Below are 26,402 nucleotides of genomic sequence, written 5' to 3' on the forward strand. Positions count from 1 at the left end.
CCCCCCCCCCCTCTTGTCAGAAAAATTCAGCAAAACCCTGACCCCCCCCCCCCCTCCCTTGTCAGCAAAATTTTGTCATCAGCTCTGCCCCTTTGAATCCTAACTCATATTTTCATAAAGGGGGGTTGATGACGTAAGCATTATCCAAACCCCGCCCCCCCCTTGTCATCAAAAGTCAGCAAATCGGAAACCCCCTCCTCCCCCCATCGATGATGACGTAATACTTGAACGGCCCCCAATAGAGAAGATTTGCAATTGCAATGTCACAAATCAGGTGGTTCTTTTCATCATTGTGTATGCCCCACGATTTCTGAGGTAGATGAAATACCTGGGAATAACATTAAATAAAAATCTTAAATGGAAATCTCACGCTATTACAATCAGTAATAAAATAAAATATATCAATATTAGATTTTACCATCTGTGCAAAATTTCAAGTGAATTTCTCCATACACTTTATTTTACATGAGTTTTCTCTATTTTACAATGTGGTATATGTATCTGGGGCGGTGACTACAGATCTAATTTAGAACTAATAACAATTAATTTAAGGAAAACCATCAATATAATATCTAGTCAATATTCTTATTCATCAAATATTGATTGCAGTGCTGATTATAGATTTGATACACATAAACTTCATTTATATCAAATTTTACTGTTTCGACAAAAACCAAACATGGTTCACATTTCGACACACTCCTATACAAGCAAGACAATATGGATTCCAATATGAGATGATAAAACCTAAAAAGACACTTATTTAGAAACAATTTTTATATTTAACACCAAGATCTTATAACACATTAAGTAATGATATAAAGTTAGAAAGAAACATAAACCACTTCAAAAAATTGCTTGTAGATCACATTAACTCCTTTTAATTCAATTTAAAGAAACACCAATATCTGCCAAGTGTTTAACCATGTTTTATTTTGTTAAAGAAATATTGTTGGAGAAAAATAATAACCATACCTTGTACTGTGGGGCTGTTGTTTGATCAACTTGTATTATTTATGTATATTTATAATGCTGTGTATTGTGTTTCAATAGTATGTGTTTGCCAACATAAAATTATTTATGGTTTGACCCTGGACAGATCATATATAGATCTCTTGGGTCTATTATGGATAATTGCTTTTGATTTTCTCTGCCCCCCCCCCCGATCCCACTGTGTTTTTTTCTCCGTATTCATGTTTTGTCTTCTCCCCCCCCCCCCCCCAATCCTGTTTTGTATGGTTAGTGTCAATAAATTCTAAAAAAAAATTCTTATATTGTGAGGAGAGACAGAAAAGAATGATCTGTGATTGTTAGTGCAATGTTTTGGCAAAAAATTGTCTTTGTAACCAAGTCATTTCTGTCATTTGGCTTTGACTTGAATCAATCGTATAGGATACTGAAATAGTGCTATGAAAAAAAATTAATAAAAATTTTCGGAATTTTTTTTTTTGTTATGCTATGAGTATGTTGTCTAAGGGGGGTATCCTCCCTCATCCTAATTTTTAGTCTTGCTTTTTTCTACTTTTTCTAATTTTTTGAGTGGGAGTCCTGTAAACGTCATAAATGTATTATGAACAAAAGATTACACAGATATTTTCAGTGTATAATATATGAAATGTCCACCCGAGCAAGTTGCCTCACTTAACACCTTGTCTGTGAGCAAATGGCGTTGGCTGCCGTTGTTAATTTCTGGGTTAGAAGCCAGCCACTGTTTATTGGGATGAATTCACTCACTCTGGTGGATCAGATGAGAATATAGAAAATATGAATATGTGTGGGGGTAAATATACTACACAATTAGGGACCACCCGTGCAATCTCTCTTAGTACCTTCATTTCTGTGAGTATATTATACAACAAACAACATTATGGGTGCGCACCAGGGTTTAAGCTATGGTCACATTTTTTGCAAAATGCAAAAAAAAAATCTTAGAATACAAAAGAAGTAGTAGCCAATCTCGCAAAAGTGCATACAGGAGGTACAAAACGAGAATACATCCAACCATTAATCATTAGCATTGTAGCATTTTGCTAAAGCTTTTCCTCGCATTTTTACTTTTTTTGCTAAAGTTTAAAGTTTAATTTTTTATCTAGCTTAAACCCTGGTGTGCACATGTATTGTGGACATGAAATGCTTGACATCTCAAGCTTGAGATGTCAAGCATTTCATGTTGTAGTGTTTAAGGCTAAAAGAATTCTTGTGAAAAACATACTGTGCTACATTCAAAGAAAAATAATCATGAAATAATTGAACCGAAATTGTGAATTATTTTAAATGTAGTTTTTTCCCCTTTTCTTTTTAGGCCACCAGCGGTGATGAAAAGCTAGCGAAAACCATGCTCCTTCCATTAGCAGAACGAATGGCTGTTAAGTTTGTTAATGAAGATAAAATTGAAGCAGAAGCAGGTTCTTTATTTTATTAATTATGTTTAATTCTTTTCTTTGGATCAGTTTTAACCATATTTGATTTGCCATCCAGTCTATATTATTATTAAGCACTAGTGTCCTGTAAATTTATGAGTAGGGCTGGGGGTCTATTATGCTCATGTCGTTATACAATGAGGTCTTTAGTAACGTCACACCTTTAATGCAAATTCTCAACGAGCCCCATAACGCAAATTTCAACGACCATCATTAAAAACTAAATTTTTCTCAGCAGCTGGCAGTATATTGTTATCAATTTTACGAAAAACTCCCTGGTCCAAGAGTTGCATTAGCTCCGAAAGGGATGGACCAATCAGATATTTTTCTCCGCTGTTGATAAACATCATCACTATCAATGAGTGCTGAAAAAAATGTGTTATTATTATTATTGTATTTTTATTTGTTTTGTGCGCGTTTGTGTGTTGATTGTCCCTAATTTAATAAGCTACAGTCACCCCTCGTAAGCTACATATATATTTTTTTAATTCATCTGGATTCTTTTATTTTCATCAAATATTTAAGAAAGAGGTAGGCTATGCACGCACGTGAAACTCTGTCACGGGGAAATTTTCTAAATTATTAGGTTTAAAACATGATGTTCAATGATGTTATATGAATTTTCAAAACGACTAGCAAAAATATCATCATATATTCCCTTGTTTTTACATATTTATCTACTGTTTTGATATTAAGACAAAATCAAGAACAAGTAACCTTTCATTTACATCATTAATTAGACAATTGGTTTCCTTGTTTCACACAACATGAAAATGAAGTGTCACCAAATTTGCACTGTTTTGTTGAACATCTCTTTTAAACTCCTATCTGAAAATGCACTCAAGGATTAGAAAAAATTTGTTGATTAATAAAGTTTACTTAGTGCGCAGAGTATAGTGTGTCGTGTGTGTGTAAAAGGGTGTTTACTGCATTACACTTCTATGTACTGCACAGAAAGTAGCAATACAATTATTTTAACACTATCAGTGATATTACAAAATATTGATGTTATTAAATGAATTAAGAAGGGAAAAATATGGAGACGTTTGAAAATATATTGACGTCGATTTTGAACGAGATGTAAAAAAAATATTGTAGCGAATTTCACAAAATGTTTCGAAAACATATCGCGATAGAGAGATTTACCAGTTAAATAATATTCTTATATTGAGATGAGTTTAAGTTTAGAATAAAGGCATTTCTATGCTAAGATTTGAAAAAAAAAAAACATTGTAGAGTAATTTATCTTTGTACCGAGAATAATAATTTATAACGATTTATCACTATGAATAATTTTTTCCAATCAGTATGTGTACAGATAACATTTTAAACGATAATGCTGTCTCTGAATCATGTTACTGAATTAAGTAACGTAATTCAGAGAATCATTATTCATTATAATGAAAAACTTGATAAATTAATAAGGAATAAATAATTTCCAATTCTAACTAATATTTGTCTTCGTTGCTCTCACCTTCATCAAAAAATGTACGCACTAGCAACCATGTTTATTTCCATAACGTGAGCTTAACAAGTGGTCTCCGGTTCTCGTTAGCTAACACTTCACGTACCGATGACGATAATGAAAATCGCTAGTGACAATGTGAGAAAAATCAGCCTTTAACGATGATGACGTAAATCTATCCCACAATGCACTGTAAACCCCAAACACGTTTGAAGCGCTGGCATAACGACATCAGCGTAATAGATCCCCTGGTCTCAGGCATGAGGCAACCAGATGACTGCTTCGTGGTGATATATTTATAGGGGTAGCATTTCTAGTCATTGGCTGCAATTTTTTAGACACTTTATTGCGCTGAAAAATCCATGACAGAATAATTTCCAAAGTTAAGGAAGCAAAATATGATGCTTTGATATTAGATTTCACTCCAGATGTCAACAAAAGGAAGTTGCTTAATTTTAATTGAAGTTTTTTTTATTGATATAAGAAATGCAGGGCTCATTAAATGAAAATTTTTTAGTCGCTATATAACCTTGCAGCATCTGTTGCTTGTGATTTGTGAAACCCTGTACACTTTCTTGCAACTAAACATTTAATTTACAAACAATAGACAAGTCAATTATGATATCAATCTCAAATTGACAGACAAAAAGTCATGATAAGCTCATTCAATATCTTTTACTTTGCTCAAAACAGTGAAAAACTGGATTTTTTTCTTTCAAAGTCAAGCTGACAAACAGCATTGTTAGACTGCACTTACAGACTTCTAGTTTTAATGCTGGTTTCTTTGGAACAATCCATTTCTAGGCATAATTACTCTACCCCCAACTTTAAAATATAATGCCATGTAATGTATCTTGATTGTTATCTCAAGGAGAACTGGTATATGCAAGTAGAATGAGAGTGTTTAGTATGACTGTGTTTGCTTAGAAGTATTGGAAGTGGTTGATAATGTGCTCAACAAAGTGGCTTGAAATCACACTATAAATTGTCTTGTGTCCTGGTTCAACTAATCACATTTATCAAATGGATGTTCACTTCAGTAGATATTTTACTTGTGAAAGCTCTCTAACATCAAAAACTGACACTTTTACCATTCAAAATATGATTCTCATCCACACACAATCAGTTTTCATTTTCTTTGTTAACCCTTTAAGTGGCAATGATGAGATATCTCGCCTCCATGAAAGCCTCTTATTTTAGCATTGACAAAAGCACAGATATTTTATAAAAATGATTTCTCAATATAGGAAAACCTTTCTCTGCACCCCTTAGTTTTTCGCTTGCTGAAAATTGGAAAAAAGCCTACTTCATTAAATAAGTTATAATATTTTGAACTGAATGCAATGCCATTTCCTTCATTCAGTGTGGATGGTGTTTGCAGTGTTTAAATATTGATCACTTTCGACTTCAGAATTTGATGATTTTTTTTAATAACGTGTTCCACACATATTCCCAAGGGATCAGCATGCTCCATCCAAGGTATTTGTTAGTGCTAGTAAACATCTATACCCGAACTAGGATTCAAACCCAGACCTGAACAGTTGGAGACTGGCTGCCTAATCACTCTGCTGCCAGGTCGAATTACCCCGAATAATTGTAACTCTACTGTCAAGTAAATTGAATGAATTAATATTGACATTTTTCACACTTTTAATATTTTGCTGTGATGAAAACAAAGATTTGTCAATCTTCAAATTTTTTTACTGTAACATAGAACACCAGTGGTTCTCAAAGTGTGTGGCTCCTAAGGGTATTGCCAACCTTTGTCAGGGATATCCCAGTCCCCAAATCAGAATATGCCAAAATCTGTGATGTACGTCAAAGAATAATCAGTACTACTGCAGAACAATCTAGAAGAATTTCAAGAGCAATGTAATGAAGAAACACTATTATGGGAATTTTAACTTTTATTTTATTACCAGACGCACCCTGCTCCCCATCCGATACAGACATCAAAACAGGAATTTTTACTGCAAAAAATTTCGTCAGCTGAGGGCTCATTGCAGAACAATGCAAAACATTCTGATTTGGGGATCCCTGTGAGCTAGTGATATTGATGTGTGCCTGTTCTGTGTTTTGAAGGGGTTCTTTGCAGGTTGTTTGGTTTAAACCAAGTGGTTTTTTTTCAAAAAATCAAATAAAAGTGACCTAAATATCATTTTTTCCTTGAAAAATATCATATTGGTACATTATTAGCCAAAATTTTTCATTTTTACCACATTTTATATTCTTGGGTACATTCTGATGGTATATCTTTGAATGGCATAAGATGGTATAAGTGGTTTTTTTTTCAAAAAGTCTCAAAAGTGGCTTGAATATATATATATATATATAATTTCATATGAAGTATCTTAGTTATTTAAAGTTATATACAGAAGCCAAAATTTCTCATTCCTACCACATTTTCTAACCTTTGGCTAAATTCTGATGCTCTATCTTTAGCAAATTCATGAATAAGGATTGCATCACACATCTAAATGTAGTGGTGTATTATCTCTCAGGGATTTTTTTCCCCTTCACAAAGAAGCAGCATTAGTAGTGACACCATCATGCTAGGGGCAAGTGGTACTATAATCCAATAAAGACACCAGCTGTCTCTAAAGGACAAAGACCAGTGTACACACTAGTAGTTACATTACCTCACAGACATTTTCATTTTCTTTCCTATAAGAAGTAGCACATCTACTGTATATCTCCCAGTCTTAATATTCAATAGTTTTTTTATACCTTCACCATTAAGCCCAGTTAATCAAGGTTGTACTGTATAGTAGTAACAGATTTATGAAAAATAATCAACTATATACAGGGTGATTATAATTAAGGTTTTGATTCTAAAACTATATAATAAGTACTGGTCAGATTGGCTTGAAAATTTGCATTAATACTCCTGAAGCAATGGAAGTTTCTTGTGCAAAATGTGCAAGTGGATGATGCTGTACTTGGTCAGCAGTACAATATATTTTGTGCAACCACATCATTCCGGCACTTCCACTGCATGAGTGTGTGGATAGAACAACTTCTATCAAGATGCACATTGCAATACCAGCAAAACAGCTGCTGAAGACTCATTTTGGCAATAACAGGATGCAACTTAACCCTTGCAACTTCTGGCTGTGGAGGTACCTCAAAATGTTATGAACAGTGGTCAGATTGCAAACTTTGGCGAATTGCAATCTCCATCACATCCCTTATAAGTTCCTCAGGAATATTAATGTGGGGGCACGTTTGGTTTAATAAAGGTGAATTGCAAGCGCATCCACATCATGACCATGTCATACTCTGATCTGTTGTTGAACAAGAATTTTTGTGCTTTCACCTCATAGCTAGCCAGAACACGGTGGACAACATATTTAACATTTCTTGAGTAAGTTGTAGTTATTTGTTCAATTACTTCATTTTTTTGTGATGTTTCCAAGAATTATGAAATTGTCCAATGCTGTAATTAAGCTATCCTTTTGCCATGATTGGCTATCGTTTCCATTCTTCGAGCAAATTTCCCACGTGTTGGATGATGTCATTAATTTTACATTTTTAAGTATTTTTGTATTTTTTCCCCTTTACCAAATAAAATTGAATTTTTTCAGGAATATTCATGTCAATTTTCAAGTCATTCTGACAATTGTTTTTTTTTTATAGTTTTTTTTAAAATCAGAACCTTGGTTATAATCACCTTGTATATCGTAAATCATCGCTAATTAATCTGCATTATTTATACTTCATTAAATACATTATATTCACCTAATTTTTATTATAGTTTTTGCAAAATAGCTTCCTAATTAAGCATATTGAAAGTAACTGAAGAAAACATCTTTATATTATGTGATTAATAACAACATGTAATACATGAAGTAATCCTTTGAGTTAAGCAAAAAAATAATTAAATTGCAAAAGTTGGTTTTTGTTAAAATGTAAGAAATATTTATTGATTAATTAATATGGGAAGTGTTAATTACATTAATAAACATGTTATTTTAATTAATTATTAGAAGTTTGAATGATTTTTCAGAAATTTTATTGTTTTTAATGTTAATACTATTTAAAACAAAAACCTGTTTAAACCAAAAAAAAAAAAAAAGTTTTTTTACCAACCCTGGTTCTTTGTTAGACTACTCTGGGAAGCTGTGAATGAATGTTCAGTAAGACAAGGGAGCCATTGGTGACAAAATTTTGAGAACCAATGATATACATTATGATACCACCACTAGTTAAAACTTTTATCCATTTCTTCCTGAAAATTTCTCTTATTTTAGAAAACTCGTGTCAGAGCAAAATTTCTCATTAAAATAATGTAGATATATTCCATTTGAGTTTCTTTGTATGTTTCAAGCTTATATGTATTCATGTGCTGATTATTTTCTCCTGAAGTAGAAGTGTTTTCAGCAAACCTGTTTTTCCCAAATAGTTTGTTACTTGGATTGTTTACAGTTTGAGATAATCTATTCATTTGAACATGGTTAATGCAAATTTAGAAATTTTAATGCATATTTCTTGTCAGTTTTTTCTTCTTTTGGTAAATGAGCCAATCCGATATTTGCTTTATGTGCAGAAATCCAGCTGTACTTGATGATTCTAGAAATGCAAGAAAAATATGAAGAGGCATTGAAAGTACTTGAGGGGCCACTGAAAGGTAACTTTATTTATGTTTATAACTGCTTCTTTTGTTGAAGAGTATTGTTCAACTTTTTTTTTCTTTTTAACACCTCCAGACTGGTAAAAGCATTGAACTATGGCACACTAACCAGTGGAAATGGGAGAAATAATTTGCAAACCTGCTGACAGCTGAGACAAATAAAAACCAAAATAGAGACAATATTCTATTTGCTAAATCTAAAATTATGTAGCAGCTACATGATATAGAGTGAAATTTTCCATAGACTGGAGGAAATTCCCTTGAACTGGCTGTCAAAGAGCATCAAGTTTTATGATCAACATAGTACGCTGGGTGTCTACCATCATAGAAAAGTCACGTAAAGGAGAAAAAGTCACAGAAGTCACGAAATTTGAGCACAAGTCAAAGATTTTTTGATAGTTGGGGGAGACTTTTTTTACCATAAAAATGTAGACTTCTGAAACTGTGGCATTTAATGTTTTTTCTTCCCTTCCCCCACCCTGTTTCTTTTCTTCAATTTTTTTTTGCTTAGAAGTAGAGATGAGTGAGTAGCAAGAGAAAAGAACAATGTTATCTGTCAATGTGTAGCCCTGTCATTATGGGTAGGGAAGCTATTTTGCTGGATGAACAAAAACATATTTTTCTTTTTTTGCTTGTCCCAATGTTTCAACATCTGTAATATTCACCTAGTGCAGGAGGTGGGGCAACCTTTTTCTAAAACTTTTTAGTCTTCTTTTTTGTTCATTTTCAATATTCCTGCTATTCTATGTATTTTAAGATGCAGGCTATATGTCCTGCTTTCCGGGGCACATTTTTTTCCCCAGCTTTAATATATGACGATATGACTGTCCTAAAATGTTTTTGTAAAAATGTATATTTTTCTAAATGAAAAAATTTCTTTGCTTTCCGAGATAAAACTATATTCTTGTGCATATCGTGTGTGTGTGTGCATTGATGAAAGTTAATCTTTTGTGCATTAGTCAAGGATAGACACTGGAAATGGTGGGTTGGCAACTCTTTTTTTTACAAAAAGTAAAAACATAAATAAATAAAATAAACCAAATTATAGCAACTGTTTCATTTTCATTTAACCTTTGAATGGCTATATCTGGCGGAAAATTTTTATTTTATTTTATCAGATTCTGAACGCTTGGACACCCAATAAAATTTTCTACGGCGTTGTGTTCTAAAATAATTCATGATTAGACAATACAAAGCAGGCCCAACATGTGGACACTCTTGAATCCAGTTTATATGGGACGTCCAGCAACTCTAATCTCCCTTCTTTCAATGTTTTCTTAATGTCATTATCATTGCTAGTTGGTGCAAGGTACTGTGCATTGATCTCTTACATTACTCGTCATGGTTTCTCTAATTATTAGAGAGTCTTCAACTTAATTCCATAATTAGCTTCTTTTTTTTTCTTAATGTCAGTACTGCTGGTTGGAGGTTTCCCATGATGAAAAATGAAACCACATAAAATAGAAAGTTTTTCATATTTGTTAAGGTCAACCATATCAAATGTAGGTATTGGTAGCATGCAAGACTAACATTTGCGAAAAAACAATTATTCAAAGGATGGAGAGAATTTCTTTGATTGGAAAATTAAATAATTTTTTCAATTTTTGAAGGAAGCCTTTGTGTTCCTGATAACATGGCGTGGCCACCTTTTTTTTACAAAACAAATAATACAAAAATGAACCGAATTATAACAACTGTTCCATTTTCATTAGATCTACCCTTATGTATATATATAACCTTTCAATGGACATATTCGGCTGAGAAAAATCTTTCTATTTTATTATTGACAAGCTCAGATATTTTGTGTCCAATTTCTCAATGGAGCACATTTTGTTATCTCTTTTACTTTGCACATGTTGAAAATCATAAGAAAGCCTATTTATTTCATTAATTTTTAAGGGGTTTTTAACATTTTCCTGATCCGCATTATAACTATCAATGTCAAACTAAAAGTGTGAAGAAACCAGGATATTTCCGGATGACAAATAAAGCAGATCAAGTTTGTTGAGATATCTTAGGATTGCTGCTCTAAGGGTTAAAGATGTGCATTTTATGGGAAGTTAAGTGATTTATGCTGTGCCGGTTAAAGGGATGATTCTAAATTAATATACAAATTTATTTTGGTGATTTTTGTATGTGTAGAATTCTAATATGTTATATATTATATATATGTTAAATAACTCGGTTAATTTACATTGCAAAAAATTTAAATTAATCACTCATCAAATGTTTTTATTTTGGAAATTTACTCGCATGCCCCTCCCCCATTTCATTTTTATGATTGCTCCATTCCTGTGTAAAACTAACATCTTAAAAATACATGGTTCACTGAACTTTATTGGAAATTCAGGTTTTGCTTTATTCTGATGTAAAGAAAAATCTTCAAAAAAGCAAACATTGAACTGCATTTTTCCTGTTGGTTTCACACACAGTTACTGCATAAAATTAAGTTTAATGCTGATATAAAACATACCTTAATGTATGAAAATCAAATCTTTCTGACTTACAGTTTGGGAATCAGTGCTATAAGAAAACAGTCCAGCATGATTCATTTTTGCATTATTTTGTTTGATTTTTATTGCCTGCCACAGAAAATATAACTTTTTTTCCCTAAAACTTAGAAAAGATGTCTGGTTACCTAGATATACTACCCAAGAAGCGTGCTGAGCTTTTGAGCAAGATGGGAAAGTGGCCTGAGACAAATGCAGCCTATAAAAAGCTGATCCTAGCCAAGTACGTATTTTTTAGATCATGATACAGTAATACTTTGGCTAACACGAATACAGATTCAGCTATCAAAGTTTTTTTTATATGCATGTGTGCAATATAAAACAGCAACATTGTGATCTAAATTTTTGTGCCGAACAAAATAAATCTAATGAGTAACTAACTCAAGCCAGACTAATTTCATTGTTTTTTCGCCAGGTTCGCTCGCTTCTTTGATATAAGTTCGTAGGTTTTTGGACGTTAGTGTTAGCAAACAGTGTATACTTTTTCCCGGGTACTCTCAATAATTTTGTTTTCCTTCCATTTGGGCCTATTGTTGTAGTGTTAGTGTTTTGAGATAGTTAGCTAATTCTAATAAGTATAAATTGTACTTCGTAGCTTAATACTTTTTTTTAGAGGGTGGTGTTGTATTCTTTATATACATATTTATTTTATTCTTCGTGATTTAGTGCTGAGCATTCTACTTTACGTAATTTTTTCGTATAATCTCTTACGTATATTTTGCATAGTAATGTATTTTACATTATTTTAATTTCCAGTTAACATTTCTCATTTTCCTATTTTTAAGTATTATTATTATTATCTAGCTTTAGCAATAGTGTTAGTATGCCTCGACCTCGACTAGTGTTGTGTAGAGCTTGCGACAGGAGGTTTCCCTGGTCTAGGGGTATAGTAGCTGATAGTTTCAATTGTAAAGGGTGCTTGTATAGGAAAAGGCTGGAACTCGAGGTCGAAGCTTTACGGGAAAAAGTTAGGGTGCTAGAGGGCCCGGTTATAACGGAGCCTCTGGTCGTCAAGCCACCTGTTGATGAAGAAGCAATCTCCACGAACAACAACATTTTAGAGGGCGAATGGGTGGTCGTGGATGAGGTAGAGGGGGATAATGATAGGGGTTTAATCATCGGCGATTCTATGGTTAGGGAACTTGGGAACCAAGTGTGTAGGGATTTTCGGGGTTTCGAGCGCTGTTGTCTTCCTGGGGGGAAGATTGGCAACGTTCGAGACGTTTTTCATCGCCGAAAGCTGCCCTTGCGGGTGATTCTGTGGGTGGGAACAAATCAGGTAGGAGCGAATATTAGTGAGTCTCTGTCAGAATACCGGGATTTACTATTATCCGCTAGGGAGGGGGGGTTCAGATGTGGCAGTGATTCCAGTGCTGCCAAGGGGTAGTAGGGGATATAGGAGTAGGATCCACCAATTCAATATAGGCCTGAAGGACATTTGCTCCTCACTTGGGGTCACGTTCTTGGAGCTTCCCGCATTTACCGATAGGTGGCTTCGTTCGGATGGGATCCATCTAAATAAGAGAGGGGTCTGGGAGGTTTATGATAGTCTTAGGTCAGGTTTTTTACTCCCAGACCACGTAGTCGGGAATGCGGGTTAGTTAATGATAATCACAACAGTACTGACTTGAAATTACCCACCTCTGACTTGGATGGCTTCTCGATTGACAACAAACCACCGGGCAAATTAAAATGTGTGTTAATAAATGCCCGGAGCTTGGGTAATAAGAAAGATTTTTTAGAAACTATGATAGTTGTGGAGGGCTTGGATCTTATAGCCATTACAGAATCTTGGGCAAAGGATGGGGATGAATCTTTCTTACACATCTCAGGATACGATACTTTTTTGAGAAATAGATCTGATAGGAAAGGGGGTGGAGTGTTGATATACGTGAAATCCTGTTTGAAGGCTAGAGAGTGTAACGTGCAGAGAAGTGATATTGAAACCATATGGGTTGAACTTGAGAGCAAAAGACGTCATAAGCTTATTGTTGGGGTTTGTTACAATCCACCGAATAGGGATCAAAACTACATTGCCAAAATGCATGATGAAATTTCCTACATGTGTAAGCGAAAGAGGGTTCTCATACTAGGGGATTTCAATTACCCGGGTATTGATTGGGAGAACCTTTCATCTGGAAATCAGTATGAAAGAGACTTTCTTAAGTTGGTGCTCGAAAATTTTTTGTATCAGCATGTATCAGAAGCCACTAGGGGTACTGCTATTTTGGATTTAGTTCTTACTAGTTCTGAGGATCTAGTTGAACATGTTTCGGTGAAGGAAGAGTTTTCTTCCAGTGATCATCGTATCGTCAGATTTCACTGTAACTTTTCCTCGGGTAAGGTTGATAACAAAAGACTGGTTCCTTGTTTTCGGAGAACTAACTTTGATGTTTTGAGAAGAAGGTTAGCGGAAGTTTTCAAAGACCGGTTGGAATCAGTAGGGGTGGTAAGTCAATGGGAAGAATTTAGTACGAAGCTGTCCTCTGTTTTGCACGACGTCATATCCTTTGTTCGAAAAAAGCGTGTTTGTACATCACACCCTCTATGGTTCACGGATAGCGTGCGGAATCTTTATCTTCAAAAGAAAAGAGCATTCAGAGAGTATAAAAGTGGACGTGGTGACCTATCATTGTTTACTGATAAAAGAAGACTGTTGAAGAAAGCGATAAGGGATAGTAAAAAGGAAGTTGAATCTAGGTTGGCAGATAACATTGGCTCTGACCCAAAATCATTTTTTCGATACGTCAATAATGGATGTAAGGGGACAGTTGGCCCCCTCTCGATAGGAGGTTCTAAGGTAGAGAGCAATGTAGGCATGTGTAGTGCTTTCAATGACTTTTTCGCGTCGGTTTTTAATGGAGATAATGATATTCGATATACGGGTGTTGCATGGGGTAATAAAAACCCTCAACGATATTCAAGTAGAAGACGTGGAGGTCCTAAATCTTCTAAGAAATGTATGTGCAAGCAAAGCACCAGGACCAGATGATATCTATCCCAGGGTTCTCAGGGAAGGTGCTAATGAATTGTTGGGGCCAGTCGCACAGATATACAGGAGTAGTGTTGCTGAGGGTATCGTCCCGAGAGATTGGAAACTGGCTAACGTTGTTCCGATATTTAAGAAGGGTAGTAGAGAAGTGGTGTCTAATTATCGTCCAGTGAGTTTGACGAGCTCCCTCTCGAAAATTTTGGAAATTATCATCAAAAGGCAGTTTGTGAAGTGGATAGACGAGAATAATGTATTGTCGGATAATCAGCATGGGTTCAGGAAGGGGAAGTCATGTGTAACTAACCTCCTTTGCTTCTATGATTATGTGACTAAGGCTTTGGGTAAGAGCAAAAATGTCGACGTTGTTTACCTTGATTTCCAGAAGGCATTCGATCGGGTCCAACATGGCAAACTCTTGAAGCGTTTACAGGAGATTGGAATAGGGGGCAACTTGCTGAATTGGATAGAATCGTGGTTAAGAGATAGGTCGCAACGAGTTATGGTGAACGGGGAATTCTCTGGTTGGACAGACGTCACAAGTGGAGTTCCTCAGGGAAGTGTCCTTGGCCCCATACTTTTTTCACTTTTTATCGACAAACTCGATCAGGGTATCGATGGAATTACTAGCAAATTCGCAGATGATGTGAAGCTAATGGGGGTAATCGGGAATGAAAGCGATAGGGATTTGCTCCAGACCAACTTAAACAAGATTGCAGCATGGGCAAATGAATGGAGCATGACGTTTAGCGTAGATAAGTGCATGGTCGCTCATTTTGGTTCGAACAACCCACGGTTCTCGTACGAGTTGAATAGTGTCACTATCCTGGATGCAACTAGAGTCACCGATTTGGGAATTCTCATTGACGAGCGACTTAAGTTTTCTGAACATTGTTCAGTGGTTGTCAAAAAAGCGAATAGAATGCTTGGTCTCATTTTCAAAAAGGTCTCTTCGTGTTCTCCTAAAGTCATTCTTCCGCTTTTTCGAGGCTTAGTTCGTCCTGGACTGGAGTATGTGGTAAGGTTTTGGAGACCATACCTACAGAGGGACATAGACTTAATTGAAGGGGGGCAGAGAAGAGCTACGCGTGTCCTTATTGGCACACAGGGCTTGAGTTATGAAGAGAGACTTCATTTTTTGAATATGTTTACATTGGATGAACGCAGGTGTCGAGGAGATATGATCAAAGTGTTCAAAATTTTCAATGGGATGGATAGGATGGACCATGAACTTTTAGTACACCGCCAATCAACTGCTTTTACAAGGGGACACCAGTATCGATTGGTGAGGGACAATGCAAGGTTATGGTGTCGCAGGGAATTTTTCTCTAATAGGGTTGTTAATAAATGGAATAGCTTACCCCCGGAGGTAGTAAATTGTAACACAATTGACACGTTTAAAAAGAAATACGATAAACATGTTGGGGTAAATCGAGAAGCTATCCATTCTTAGAATAAGACAACCATAAGTATTCTTTATGGGTATTGTATAATATTTTATCATGTGTATATATTGTTTATAATTTGTGTTAATTGCATTTTTAATTGGGTTGCTGTATTTTTGAAACATATGACATCCATATTTTTATGGGCATCTTTTTATCAGCCACCTCGTTGGGCATTTTGCCTGTTGTGGCGTTGTATTTGTATTTGTATTTGTATAATTTATTAACACATCAATATCCTCCCTTTCTCTATCAGAAAGATTTGGAGCAATTTTATGTGAAATGAATGATTAGACTAAGAGGAAAATGCATTACAAGAAAAAAAACCACCTTTGACTTGAATGTTTTCAGCGCATACAGTAAGACTTAATATAAAACTGAATAGTCCAAATTCTAAGAACTTATCTTTTCCATCCGCTTGTGTGTGAGAGATAAATGAGCTGACTATATCACATAGCACACTATACTTAGCATACTTTTCCCCCCACTATAGCTCATAAACCCAACTGTGTAGCATGCATATGTAGATAAGGCTGGGATTACATTATAAAAGTTTTAAAGTTCTTTTGTAAAACTTTGGAAAATGCAACCAATAATCTTATTGGTTGTTTTTTCAATTTTAAAAGATCTATTATCAAACTTTTACAGTGTAATCCCGGCCTAAAATAAAAAAAAAAGTTAAGAGTTTTCATCTTTTTTTTTTACATTTTCGTTTGTCCAATTGTGTTGTTGATCTCAGCTTTCAGTCATTTCCTAGTTTTTTTATTTACAATAATAACCCCAAAAAGCATGAAATGCACTTATACTGGGGAAAAAAAAAATAGTCAGAAAGGGTAGCACTTTGCATACGGAGTCAGGTCAAAACCCTCAATAGCGGAAGCAAATCTTGCGTAGAAGGTGCATACAAGTTCTGATGTAAGACTGTTCCATATTCTCGCCACACAGTATCTATATCCATGGAAAAAGCAATCCTTTCTGGCCGTTGGTATTCTTATTTGGAAGCGATGCCTCTGTAGATTAACTTTCCTGTATGTGATCTAGAAGAAAGGATCTCTCGATGGTAGATAAACAATTTGGTGGACTAGTTTGTAGCAAATCTTCAGATCTGCAGCGATTTTACGCCATTCCAGTGAGTGCAAACCCAGAAATTGAAGTCTCTGGCAATAAGACAAACTGCTCATGTGCCTGCTATTCGTTTAGTAAACGAGCTCTGTGGCTTTTCGGGGAGCTTTATGTCCTTGATTTTGTAAGGGCTCCATACTTGCAAACAGAACTCCAGAGTCGGGTGAGTGTACACACAGAAAGCATATGACAACGTATGCACATCACACTTATGGTATGCTGTACATAACATATATGAAATTGTATTAGCTTTGCAGACTGTGCCATGATAATGATCAGTGAAATCCAGCATGCGGCTTATTGCAATACCTAAATCCACACATGTATCTAATCCTGTAACGATTCATTACCTAGTTGATAATATTCAGGATCGGTGTGTCTACCTATTATGTATTGATCCACTTTTTGATGATGAAATAGGGAGTTTATACTGACAACTCCACTGGAAAAGTTTTTGGCATGCAATTCTTAGGCCCCTAGTGTTTTCTACTGGGAGAATAACTTCACGTCATCAGTGAATTGTAATAGAGAGATGGGTGACACAGCCTGAGTGATATTGCAAGTGTAAAAGTGTTTTTATAGTGGTTCTTAGTGCTTCCTGAAAAATGCTTCGAAAATTTGGGCTATTCCTAGTACAAATTAACCGTTTAACGGCCTAAAATGAACAAAATCACTTATTGTTTTGAAATTTGGAATTCTTTTTGCGTGCCTATACATCAGGGTTTAAGCTGGATAAAAAATTCCTTTCGCAAAAAAGCGAAAATGGGGGGAAAAGCTTTAGCAAAATGCTGCAATGCTAATGTAATGTTTGATGGTTGGACGTCTCGTTGCGTACCTCCTGTACGCATTTTTGTGAAAGTGGCTGCTACTTTTTGCGCATTCTACGATTTTCTTTCGCATTTTGCCAAAAATGCGACCGTAGCTTAAACCCTGCTATTCATAGATCAACTTTGAAATTTGAAGAAAAACATTTTTTCTTTGTGTTTTATGATGTTCCATAAATAGAACATTGGCACTTGGGAAGAGGTGGAAGCGAAACTGGTATTGCCTATATTCTCACGATTTTTTATTTCTGGAGTACAGTTATCAACAAAATTTTCTATTTTCTACTAAAAATTAAAATTCGTAACACATACCGATTTTTTAACATAAAAATTTGTGGATAAAATTCAATTTTTTTTCTAATGTCTTAGATAAAGAAAGGAAAACATCTTTGATGAACCTGTGTCGCATTGGTAGCATTTAGTGTTTTTCGGCAAACTGCACCCTGTCCTTGCGTCGCAGACACAATGGCCATCAAATGACCAGGCATCTTTTTTCAGTTGACAATGTGGACCTGGATGAATAATTAACCTTTACTTTGTTTGTAGAAGGTTCATTGTCACTTCTCTTTGGAATTCAAAATGTGAAATAAGATCCACTTCTCACAACTCTGAATGAATATTCCAGTGTGCTATAATGGTCATATGACAAATCTTTTCCAATGGAATCCAGAGCTGAGGTTTTGATCAGATTCTAGGAAGAATTTTTTTTATCCCATGCAATGTGTGTGTGTGTTTTTTTTTTTTGAATTGCTCAAAACTGTTTTGCCTTTTCTTGAAACATTCACATGAGTGTTGCACTTTTTCTGCCCTACATATTTTGAAGAACACATTTTGGGAGTTTCTACCTCATCCTCGTTGTTGCAAAATAAATCTAGCATTCCAGCATTTCTTATATGTCAATTGGAACTATTGCCACTAGATCATTTTCAACAATAACATCTTCATTCGTGATGTTCTCATTTTCATTAGCAAGTAATTCACATATATCTGTGAGTTATAAATATTCTACTTGTGATATAGGGTGTATGTAGGATGTATCTAATATCAGTAATAATAATCAGTATATAGGATGCATCGAAAAGTTTCTAAATACCCTACAGCTTCTTCGACTGTGAGATATCTTTTGGACATGGTTACATACAGCTGCACATAACAATACTATCTAGGATTGCTGACTTTGGTTTGATTAGTCTGCTGTTCACAAAAACATGTGTTTTTAAGAATGCAAGAATAAAAAAGTACTCACCCTATCTAAATATAAACAACTCACTCCAAAAAGCACATTCCTCTGTATCATATTACCCAGAATTTGCCCCTATACACATGTTGAATGATGACAATACCCTGTGGTTTGAACGGGAAGATCGAATCAGCACACTGCACATTAGATATCTCTAGAATCCTGCTCTCTTGAAAGGCCAATGTTCCATAAATCGAACATGCATATTTGCACACATGTAGCTTGTTCACTTGTAACAGTGCAAAAAAAAATAATTGATTTATTTCGATTAATATATCAAATGGTAGAAACACACAATAATTTTAAATTTACTTCAAAATTGAAATTTTGGTGAATTTAAATCAAAATGGGAAAAAAATTCACAAAAAATTCAAATTTCAAAATTCTGTCAAAAAAATTTGTTAACCTGAAGTTTCCAAATTTATTTCAAAAAATGCATTGAACTCTTCCTTATATACGATAAAAAACAGGAAATGTTTGAATCATTTTTTATCTGATATTTTTGTAAATAAAAACTATGTTCCATTTATGGAACATTGGCCTTTAAACAGTTAAGCACTTTTCCATAGGTTTCTATCGTGTTTTGACTAACGATAATAATTCTGGAACAAATTATCTTTGTTAGCTGAGGTATCACTGCGTATGGTATCTGCTATGTATGCCATATGTTCCTTTCTTTAATGACATAGGTAGAATAATTCTGTGGAGTTTGGTCAGAACATAACTCCAAAATCACATTTTTGAGATATAAGTATTTTCATTGTCATTTAAAAATCAGAAATGAAGCATACATACAAATGCAAATCAAAATATCATACGTCAGCATGATTTTTAGCCATGTGCACATATTTGTGCATTTATCTCACTTTTAATTAGTTATAATTAGTAAGACTTACTACTAGATTAAAAAGCCATTTGTTGGAGATATCATGTTCTGACCAAGCACCACAGAATTATGTGTCAAGGGTGCATTTGATTTCATGGTAGATAGGTATCCACATATCATTTGTGATAACTGTTTTGCTTTTTGTTGATGTTTAATTGCATTTTTTCATTCTCTTACTTACTACTACTTTTGAATATTGTCAGATTTATTTTGCGTAATAAATCACAAGATTTTGTAATAATCTTTGATAAATATACATTGATATTTCCAAACACACATAATTCATGTCCATTTTCATATTTTTAAATACCATTTCTTTCCAGTCCTGATCAATGGTCATATTATCTAGAGTATTTCAAATCTTTAACTAACATAGTTGAATCAGGATGGACACCTTCTGAGTCTAAGTAAGTTGAATTTAGCACATTAAAATCTGAAAAAATGTATATTTTAATATGTATTTTTGAAAAATTCATATTTTTGTATGTTTTGTTTATTCCTTTTCTTTTGTTTTTTCATCAAATTTATCATACATATGTATAAAATTAATCATCATACATCATGAATCCAGACTAATACAAAGTAATTTATTGAGTGATTTTTCTAAACCAATCTTTGCAATTAAAATTTATTACGTTTTCATAATTTTATAGTGAAGTTCAAGATGTGGATTACTCATTTGAGCAAGCTATTGATCTTATATCAGCTCTGATTGAAGAGCAGGATCATGCACAAGACCACAGACTTCTTCGGGGTCCATACTTGGCTCAAATTGAGCTGCTAAAACGTCTCAATGAAAAAAATGATCCCTTGGCATCAAAAATAGGTGAGTGTTTTTAGAGCCATTTCTGTTTATACAAATACAAATACAACGCCACAACAGGCAAAATGCCCAACGAGGTGGCTGAGAAAAAGATGCCCATAAAAATATGGATGTCATATATTTCAAAAAATATAGCAACCCAATTAAAAATGCAATTAACACAAATTATAAACAATATATACACATGATAAAATATTATACAATGCCCATAAAGAATACTTATGGTTGTCTTATTCTAAGAATGGATAGCTTCTCGATTTACCCCAACATGTTTATCGTATTTCTTTTTAAACGTGTCAATTGTGTTACAATTTACTACCTCCGGGGGTAAGCTATTCCATTTATTAACAACCCTATTAGAGAAAAATTCCCTGCGACACCATAACCTTGCATTGTCTCTCACCAATCGATACTGGTGTCCCCTTGTAAAAGTAGTCGATTGGCGGTGTACTAAAAGTTCATGGTCCATCCCATTGAAAATTTTGAACACTTCAATCATATCTCCTCGACACCTGCGTTCATCCAATGTAACCATATTCAAAAAATGAAGTCTCTTCATAACTCAAGCCCTGAGTGCCAATAAGGACACGCGTAGCTCTTCTCTGCACCCCTTTAACCAAGTCTATGTCCCTCTGTAGGTATGGTCTCCAAAACCTTAGAGCATACTCCAGTCCTGGACGAACTAAGCCTCGAAAAAGCAGAAGAATGACTTTAGGAGAACGCGAGACTTTTTTGAAAATGAGACCAAGAATTCTATTTGCTTTTTTGACCACCGCTGAACAATGTTCAGAAAACCTAAGCCGCTCGTCAATGAGAATTCCCAAATCAGTGACCCTAGTTGCATCCAGGATAGTGACACCATTCAACTCGTAAGAGAACCGTGGGTTGTTCGAATGCACTTATCAACGCTAAACGTCATGCTCCATTCATTTGCCCATGCTGCAATCCTGCTGCTGGTTTAATATAAATACACTTGGTACCAGTTTGAACGTTTTAAAATTTTTTCTTAAAATTACGGAAAATAAATAATTTCCAAAGAATGAGCCACTTTAGCATACAGATATTTTGTCTTTGGATTGAATTTTTGGTCTAGATAATTCAAGCAGTCTATTTGACATTAACCTGGCGGTGACCTATCAGAAATTCTTCAGAATGTGGACTGGGTCGCCGTTTCGGTTAGTGAGTAAATAAGTCTATTTGGCAGTTAGCTGAGGAATGTGCACGTGGTTAAGGAGTCTATTTGACATTACTTTTGTTTCCAAAATCCTGTAGTGAAACAGAATATTACATCAACAGATAATTTTAATTATGTTATTATATGACACAAAGATAAACAAGAGGCAAATACAAGGCCACAACAGGTAATATGCCCATTGAGTTGACAATGACATTGGTCATTCCTAGATCAATAGCAAGTCCTGCTTTTTCCCCTAATTGGCTTTTTTTTCTGGTATGTATGATTTCGTTTTAATTATGATAATGACAGGTAAATCAAACTATTTCTGAGTGCTAATCAGCTGTATGTCATTTCTGAGAAATATGATCAGTCGCTGGTGTTCCTGAGTTGAAAATCTGACAATTCTGTCTTTGATAGTTTTGTTGAGTATTACCATTTTCTGTTTTATACTCATGTGTGTTTGTCCTTTAGAAAAATCAGATTCAATTACAATCTTTGAAAAACTTTATAATATGTACATATAAAATAGATTTTATATGTTTATGTGTTCGCTATACAAGTCTACAATTTCAGATCGATCCTTGCCAAATTTTGCATATATATGAAACAGGACCCAGATTGAAAAAATCGGCTACTTTAAAAGTTCAACAATGGTTTTCTGGGCCTCAATAACGACTTTTAGAATGTTTACTTTGGTTATCGTGGCTCCTTAGCAATGTGTTTCAGACATGCATATGCCTTTACTATGGTTTGTCACTTCCAGTGCTCCCAGTTTATGTATGATATTTTAGCCCTTTATAATGGTTGCAACTTTTTTCAATCCTCTCAGTAATTGAAGAAAACCTGGGTGGTGTCAGGTATTGTAGCTAGTAATTAGTAAAATATTTTTAACACTCACTCAGTATTCTTGAATTTATGTGTGTGAATTTATGAATTAGTTTTGTATTCATAATTTTTAATGAATGTTTTTTCCCCTCCTGTTTTAGGCTCACTTGTAGATGTCATTCTGTCTTATTATAAGAAGTTTGGCTCCAAGCCCAGTTGTTTCTTAGATCTATCACATGTTCTTGATACACTGTCAATGCCAGATGATCAGAAAGACCTGGTTTGTTGCAGTTTTGTTGGATGTTTTATTAGCTGTAACTTTTTTGAATTTGCATTAATTGTTCTTGCATATAAATGATCCACATTTTAATCAAATCTGCATTTGGCACTCAAAATGAAACTTTTTATGTCACTTGTCAACTATGGAAGTGTTTAAGAGCGTGAATTACATATTGATCATACTGATAAAAAACATGAAATATTAGTAAGTAGAAAACTTGAGAATTATAATTCTATTCAAAAATTTGATTAAATCCTGTTTGTATCAATCAAGTTTGACTACTGCAATCACAAGGAATCAATGAAATGTTTTAAAATATTATGTTTTAATCCTTTTAGCAGCAATGACAAGATATCTCACCTCCATAAAAATCTTATTTTAGCATTGACAAGCCCAGATATTTTGCAAAAATGATTTCTCAAAAGGGAGGGAAAATGATTTCTCTAAGGGGTCTAGGGGAACCCTTAAATTACACCTGTTGAAAATATGAAGAAAGCCTACTTCATTAAAGAAGATGACATTTTTTGAAGAGGTGGTTTAGTGATTTGTAATTGTCACTTAAAAGGTTAAGACAATTTTTTCAAAAGATCCAAATATTTTTGATTAAGTAAACCATTATAACTAGTAGGGCTGGTCTGATTAATTGGATCAGTTAATGGATAATTTGTCAATCACAGTTCAAAATTTTAGTTGAGTTAATCGACTCGACTGATCCAATCAAAATTTTATTTAAATTTATATTATCAGTTTATAATTTTACTTCATTTATTTGATTAAACTGATTAGGTATCAAATCGTGTTCCTGTACATAACATTTCAGATAGTGGTCGTATTTAAAAATATTTGAATCAGTATTTCGATTGAATTTTTCGACATGAAATACAAGTCGATTCAACGAAAACTAGTGATAATTTCTAAAATTACTGATTTAAAAAAAAAAACAAGATTAAAATTAAGAAATTCCGAGATATGATAAGCATGTTCAGCATATTTTCTTCCTTATGTCAGACATTAATGTGCAAATTTACTTTTGGGTTTACATCAGCTGGTTTGATCACTTATTTTGCTAAATTTTGCGAGAAACGCGCAAATGTGTATCCCTTATTGAAACACATTTGACAAAACTTTTTGGAGAACAACTTCCATAGCGTAACATGGGTAGAGTAAACATTCAAAAGTCATTTTCCAAGTTCTGAAGATTAGCACATTCGTGTTTCTGGCATAGGGGGACGATATTGAATCTCTTCAAGCAGATGGCTTTTATTTGTTAATCTTTTTCTATATTTATTTGCATCCATTCAGTGGATAGATGCGTGAAATGAATAGAATATGTTTTATAGCATAAATTAATATTACATAGTTACCAACACTACATTTGCTATAAATGGATAGCATTTGAAAATATTCAATTAAAATTTGATTAATCCATTACATTTTTTTGATTTTCCAGTAAAAAATTTTGATCGATTCTCAGCCCTAATAATTAGTTATATCTGGCATCTATGCTCCAACTATGATATGAATGTTTGTCTCATTCTTCTACATGACAAATTTTGTTGATCATTCAGATAACTTTGCAAAAAAAAAAAAATACTCATGCTATGTACATAAAAACTTCTAAAAGTAAGAAGTTTTTTGCTAAACATACTTCTTACTTATATAAAAGCCTTTCATATTTTCATGAGTCATGTAAAATATATTTATTAACTATTATTATTTATTGTTTATAAAATTTTTATTCTGGCTTATTGTGAAATTAAAATTTTTTAAAAGTTTTTATTGTCTCTTTTCAGTTGCTGGAAAAACTAAAAAATGCACAAATGTCAGATGGTACAAGTGAAGATCTCCCAAAAGATGTAAGTAAATATTTAGTTCTAGCTCAATGATGTTAATTTACAGTTTTTTTTGTTTGAAAAGAAACCTATACATACAATTGAATAGTCAACATTAGATTTACCCAAAATTCCAAAACGAACACGGCTATACGCGTTTCGGAACTATATGAAGTTGTAGCTATCATCAGTAGCAGAAACAAACGGGGATGTGGTTTTCACCCCCGTCAATAAACTTCGCTTCTCTCAACTAAAAGATCCCATTGACACACTCAACAACTGGGACATCTACAGCATTTAATGCCAATGCGGATTATCATAGGCCAAACTAAACATGTCCTAAAATACCGTTTAAATGAGCATGAAGATACGTAAGCAACCAAGACTTAAACCGCTCATCCATAGCCCAACACTGCAGGTCCTTTGACCATAAATTTGCCCTCATTCAAAAATGCCCTCACGGTCTGACTTGGACTTCTTCGAATCATTCCACATGAACAAAAACACAAACATTGTGAACTAGGCACACATTTGGAAAGATAAAAAAAATGCTATAAGGTGACACCAATTTCATTGAATTATCTGGTTTTAATGGCAAGCTACAAGTTCAAAATCAAATTGTTGCCAAAATGTTTAATTACCAATTCTGCAGACACCCTTCTAGCTACAATCGGTCAAATTTACCAAAAACTCGTCCATTCTACCAGCTTCCAAAAGAGCTTAAAATAAACCATATCGATTTTCTGGTTCAGGAGTTTGTTATTAATGCATCACTGAAATCAACGTTTGTCTTTTTTTGATGAAAATTCAGAATATGGTTACAGATTTTAGTGACAATTTCATTTTGCACAAAAAAGCCCAAAAGGTGACACTACCTACAAGATATCTGTATTTAATGACGAGCTATAAGCGCTGAGAGAGACGGTGATGTGAAAAATCAAATTGTTGCTGAAACCTACTAAAATTCCTTTCGACGAACGCAGATTTCAGTTATGTATTACAAACAAACGACTAAATTTCTCATGAACTATAGATGACCAATTTGGTTTATTCTAGGCTCTTTATTCTAGGCCGATTGTAGCTGGAAGGGTGTTTGTGGAATTAGCGATTAAAAATTTTGGTGACAATTTGAGTTTGAACTTTCGCAATCTTTGAGCACTCTTATCTCACCATTAACCCTATCGATGGCTCAGGGTCGAACACAAAACCTCTTCAAAAAAAGCTACTTATTTTCACAAAATCTTTTCAAAATGACCACAGGGTCACGTGATTCTAGAATGCTTTCCCCACAACATGTGACAATGGGTAATTGGCATGTATGATGAGCCGTCGAGAGGGGGCTGAACCGAAGTGATAGGCTGGTAACGCCCGGTGATTGACCCTTTCTTCCCAGAAATGTACTTTTTCCTTTCATTCTCCAAAGTTTTTCTATTTTCCGAACTAAATAAAAAACACATAAAGGCGGGATATACTCAAAATTTTGAACGAAATTATTGTAGTGTGTTTATAGATGCTCAGCATTCTATAGTAAGTAACTCTATCAATATAGATTAGCTTTAACACATTATTTCGCTTGTGAAATATTGATATCATTAACTTAGTAACGAAATGTCAGAACATACTAAGAAATTACTAATCCATCCACTAAGTATTTAAAAATGTCCCAATATTTTCAAGTTGAACACTCTAAATATTCTGAATCTTGAGAAGCATTCTATATATATGCCCCTTAATATTTTAATTGTACTTTTTAAATTTGCAAGTGTTGAATTATGTTCTCGCGATTTTGAGGTTCACCTAAAATGTGAATTTTTTTTGAAAATCGCAAAGCTTTTTCGTAAACAATGTGCGTTGATTAAATCAGTGTTGTTGGAATTACTACTATTCGAGGCAAGGCATTGATGCAAATCTATTTGAGAAAAACTACAGCTACT

The 26,402-nt window shown here is 34.2% G+C and overlaps 1 protein-coding gene across 1 annotated transcript in view; it reads left to right on the plus strand.

Annotated features, from left to right (window-relative positions):
* Positions 1-26,402, plus strand: part of psidin (phagocyte signaling impaired) — a 134,943-nt gene that overhangs the window by 21,238 nt on the left and 87,303 nt on the right. Inside the window, exons 5-11 of the mRNA XM_089232282.1 lie at positions 2,303-2,405; positions 8,432-8,512; positions 11,137-11,248; positions 19,855-19,938; positions 20,185-20,357; positions 22,518-22,636; positions 24,430-24,492. Coding sequence (XP_089088408.1) covers positions 2,303-2,405; positions 8,432-8,512; positions 11,137-11,248; positions 19,855-19,938; positions 20,185-20,357; positions 22,518-22,636; positions 24,430-24,492 — 735 coding nt within the window. The remainder of the gene's footprint in view (positions 1-2,302; positions 2,406-8,431; positions 8,513-11,136; positions 11,249-19,854; positions 19,939-20,184; positions 20,358-22,517; positions 22,637-24,429; positions 24,493-26,402) is intronic.

The sequence above is a fragment of the Pholcus phalangioides genome, unplaced genomic scaffold (genome assembly GCF_987345545.1).
Source record: "Pholcus phalangioides strain wild (caught in Gottingen) unplaced genomic scaffold, Ppha-v1.0 ptg000005l_1, whole genome shotgun sequence".
Classification (NCBI taxonomy): Eukaryota; Metazoa; Arthropoda; class Arachnida; order Araneae; family Pholcidae; genus Pholcus; species Pholcus phalangioides.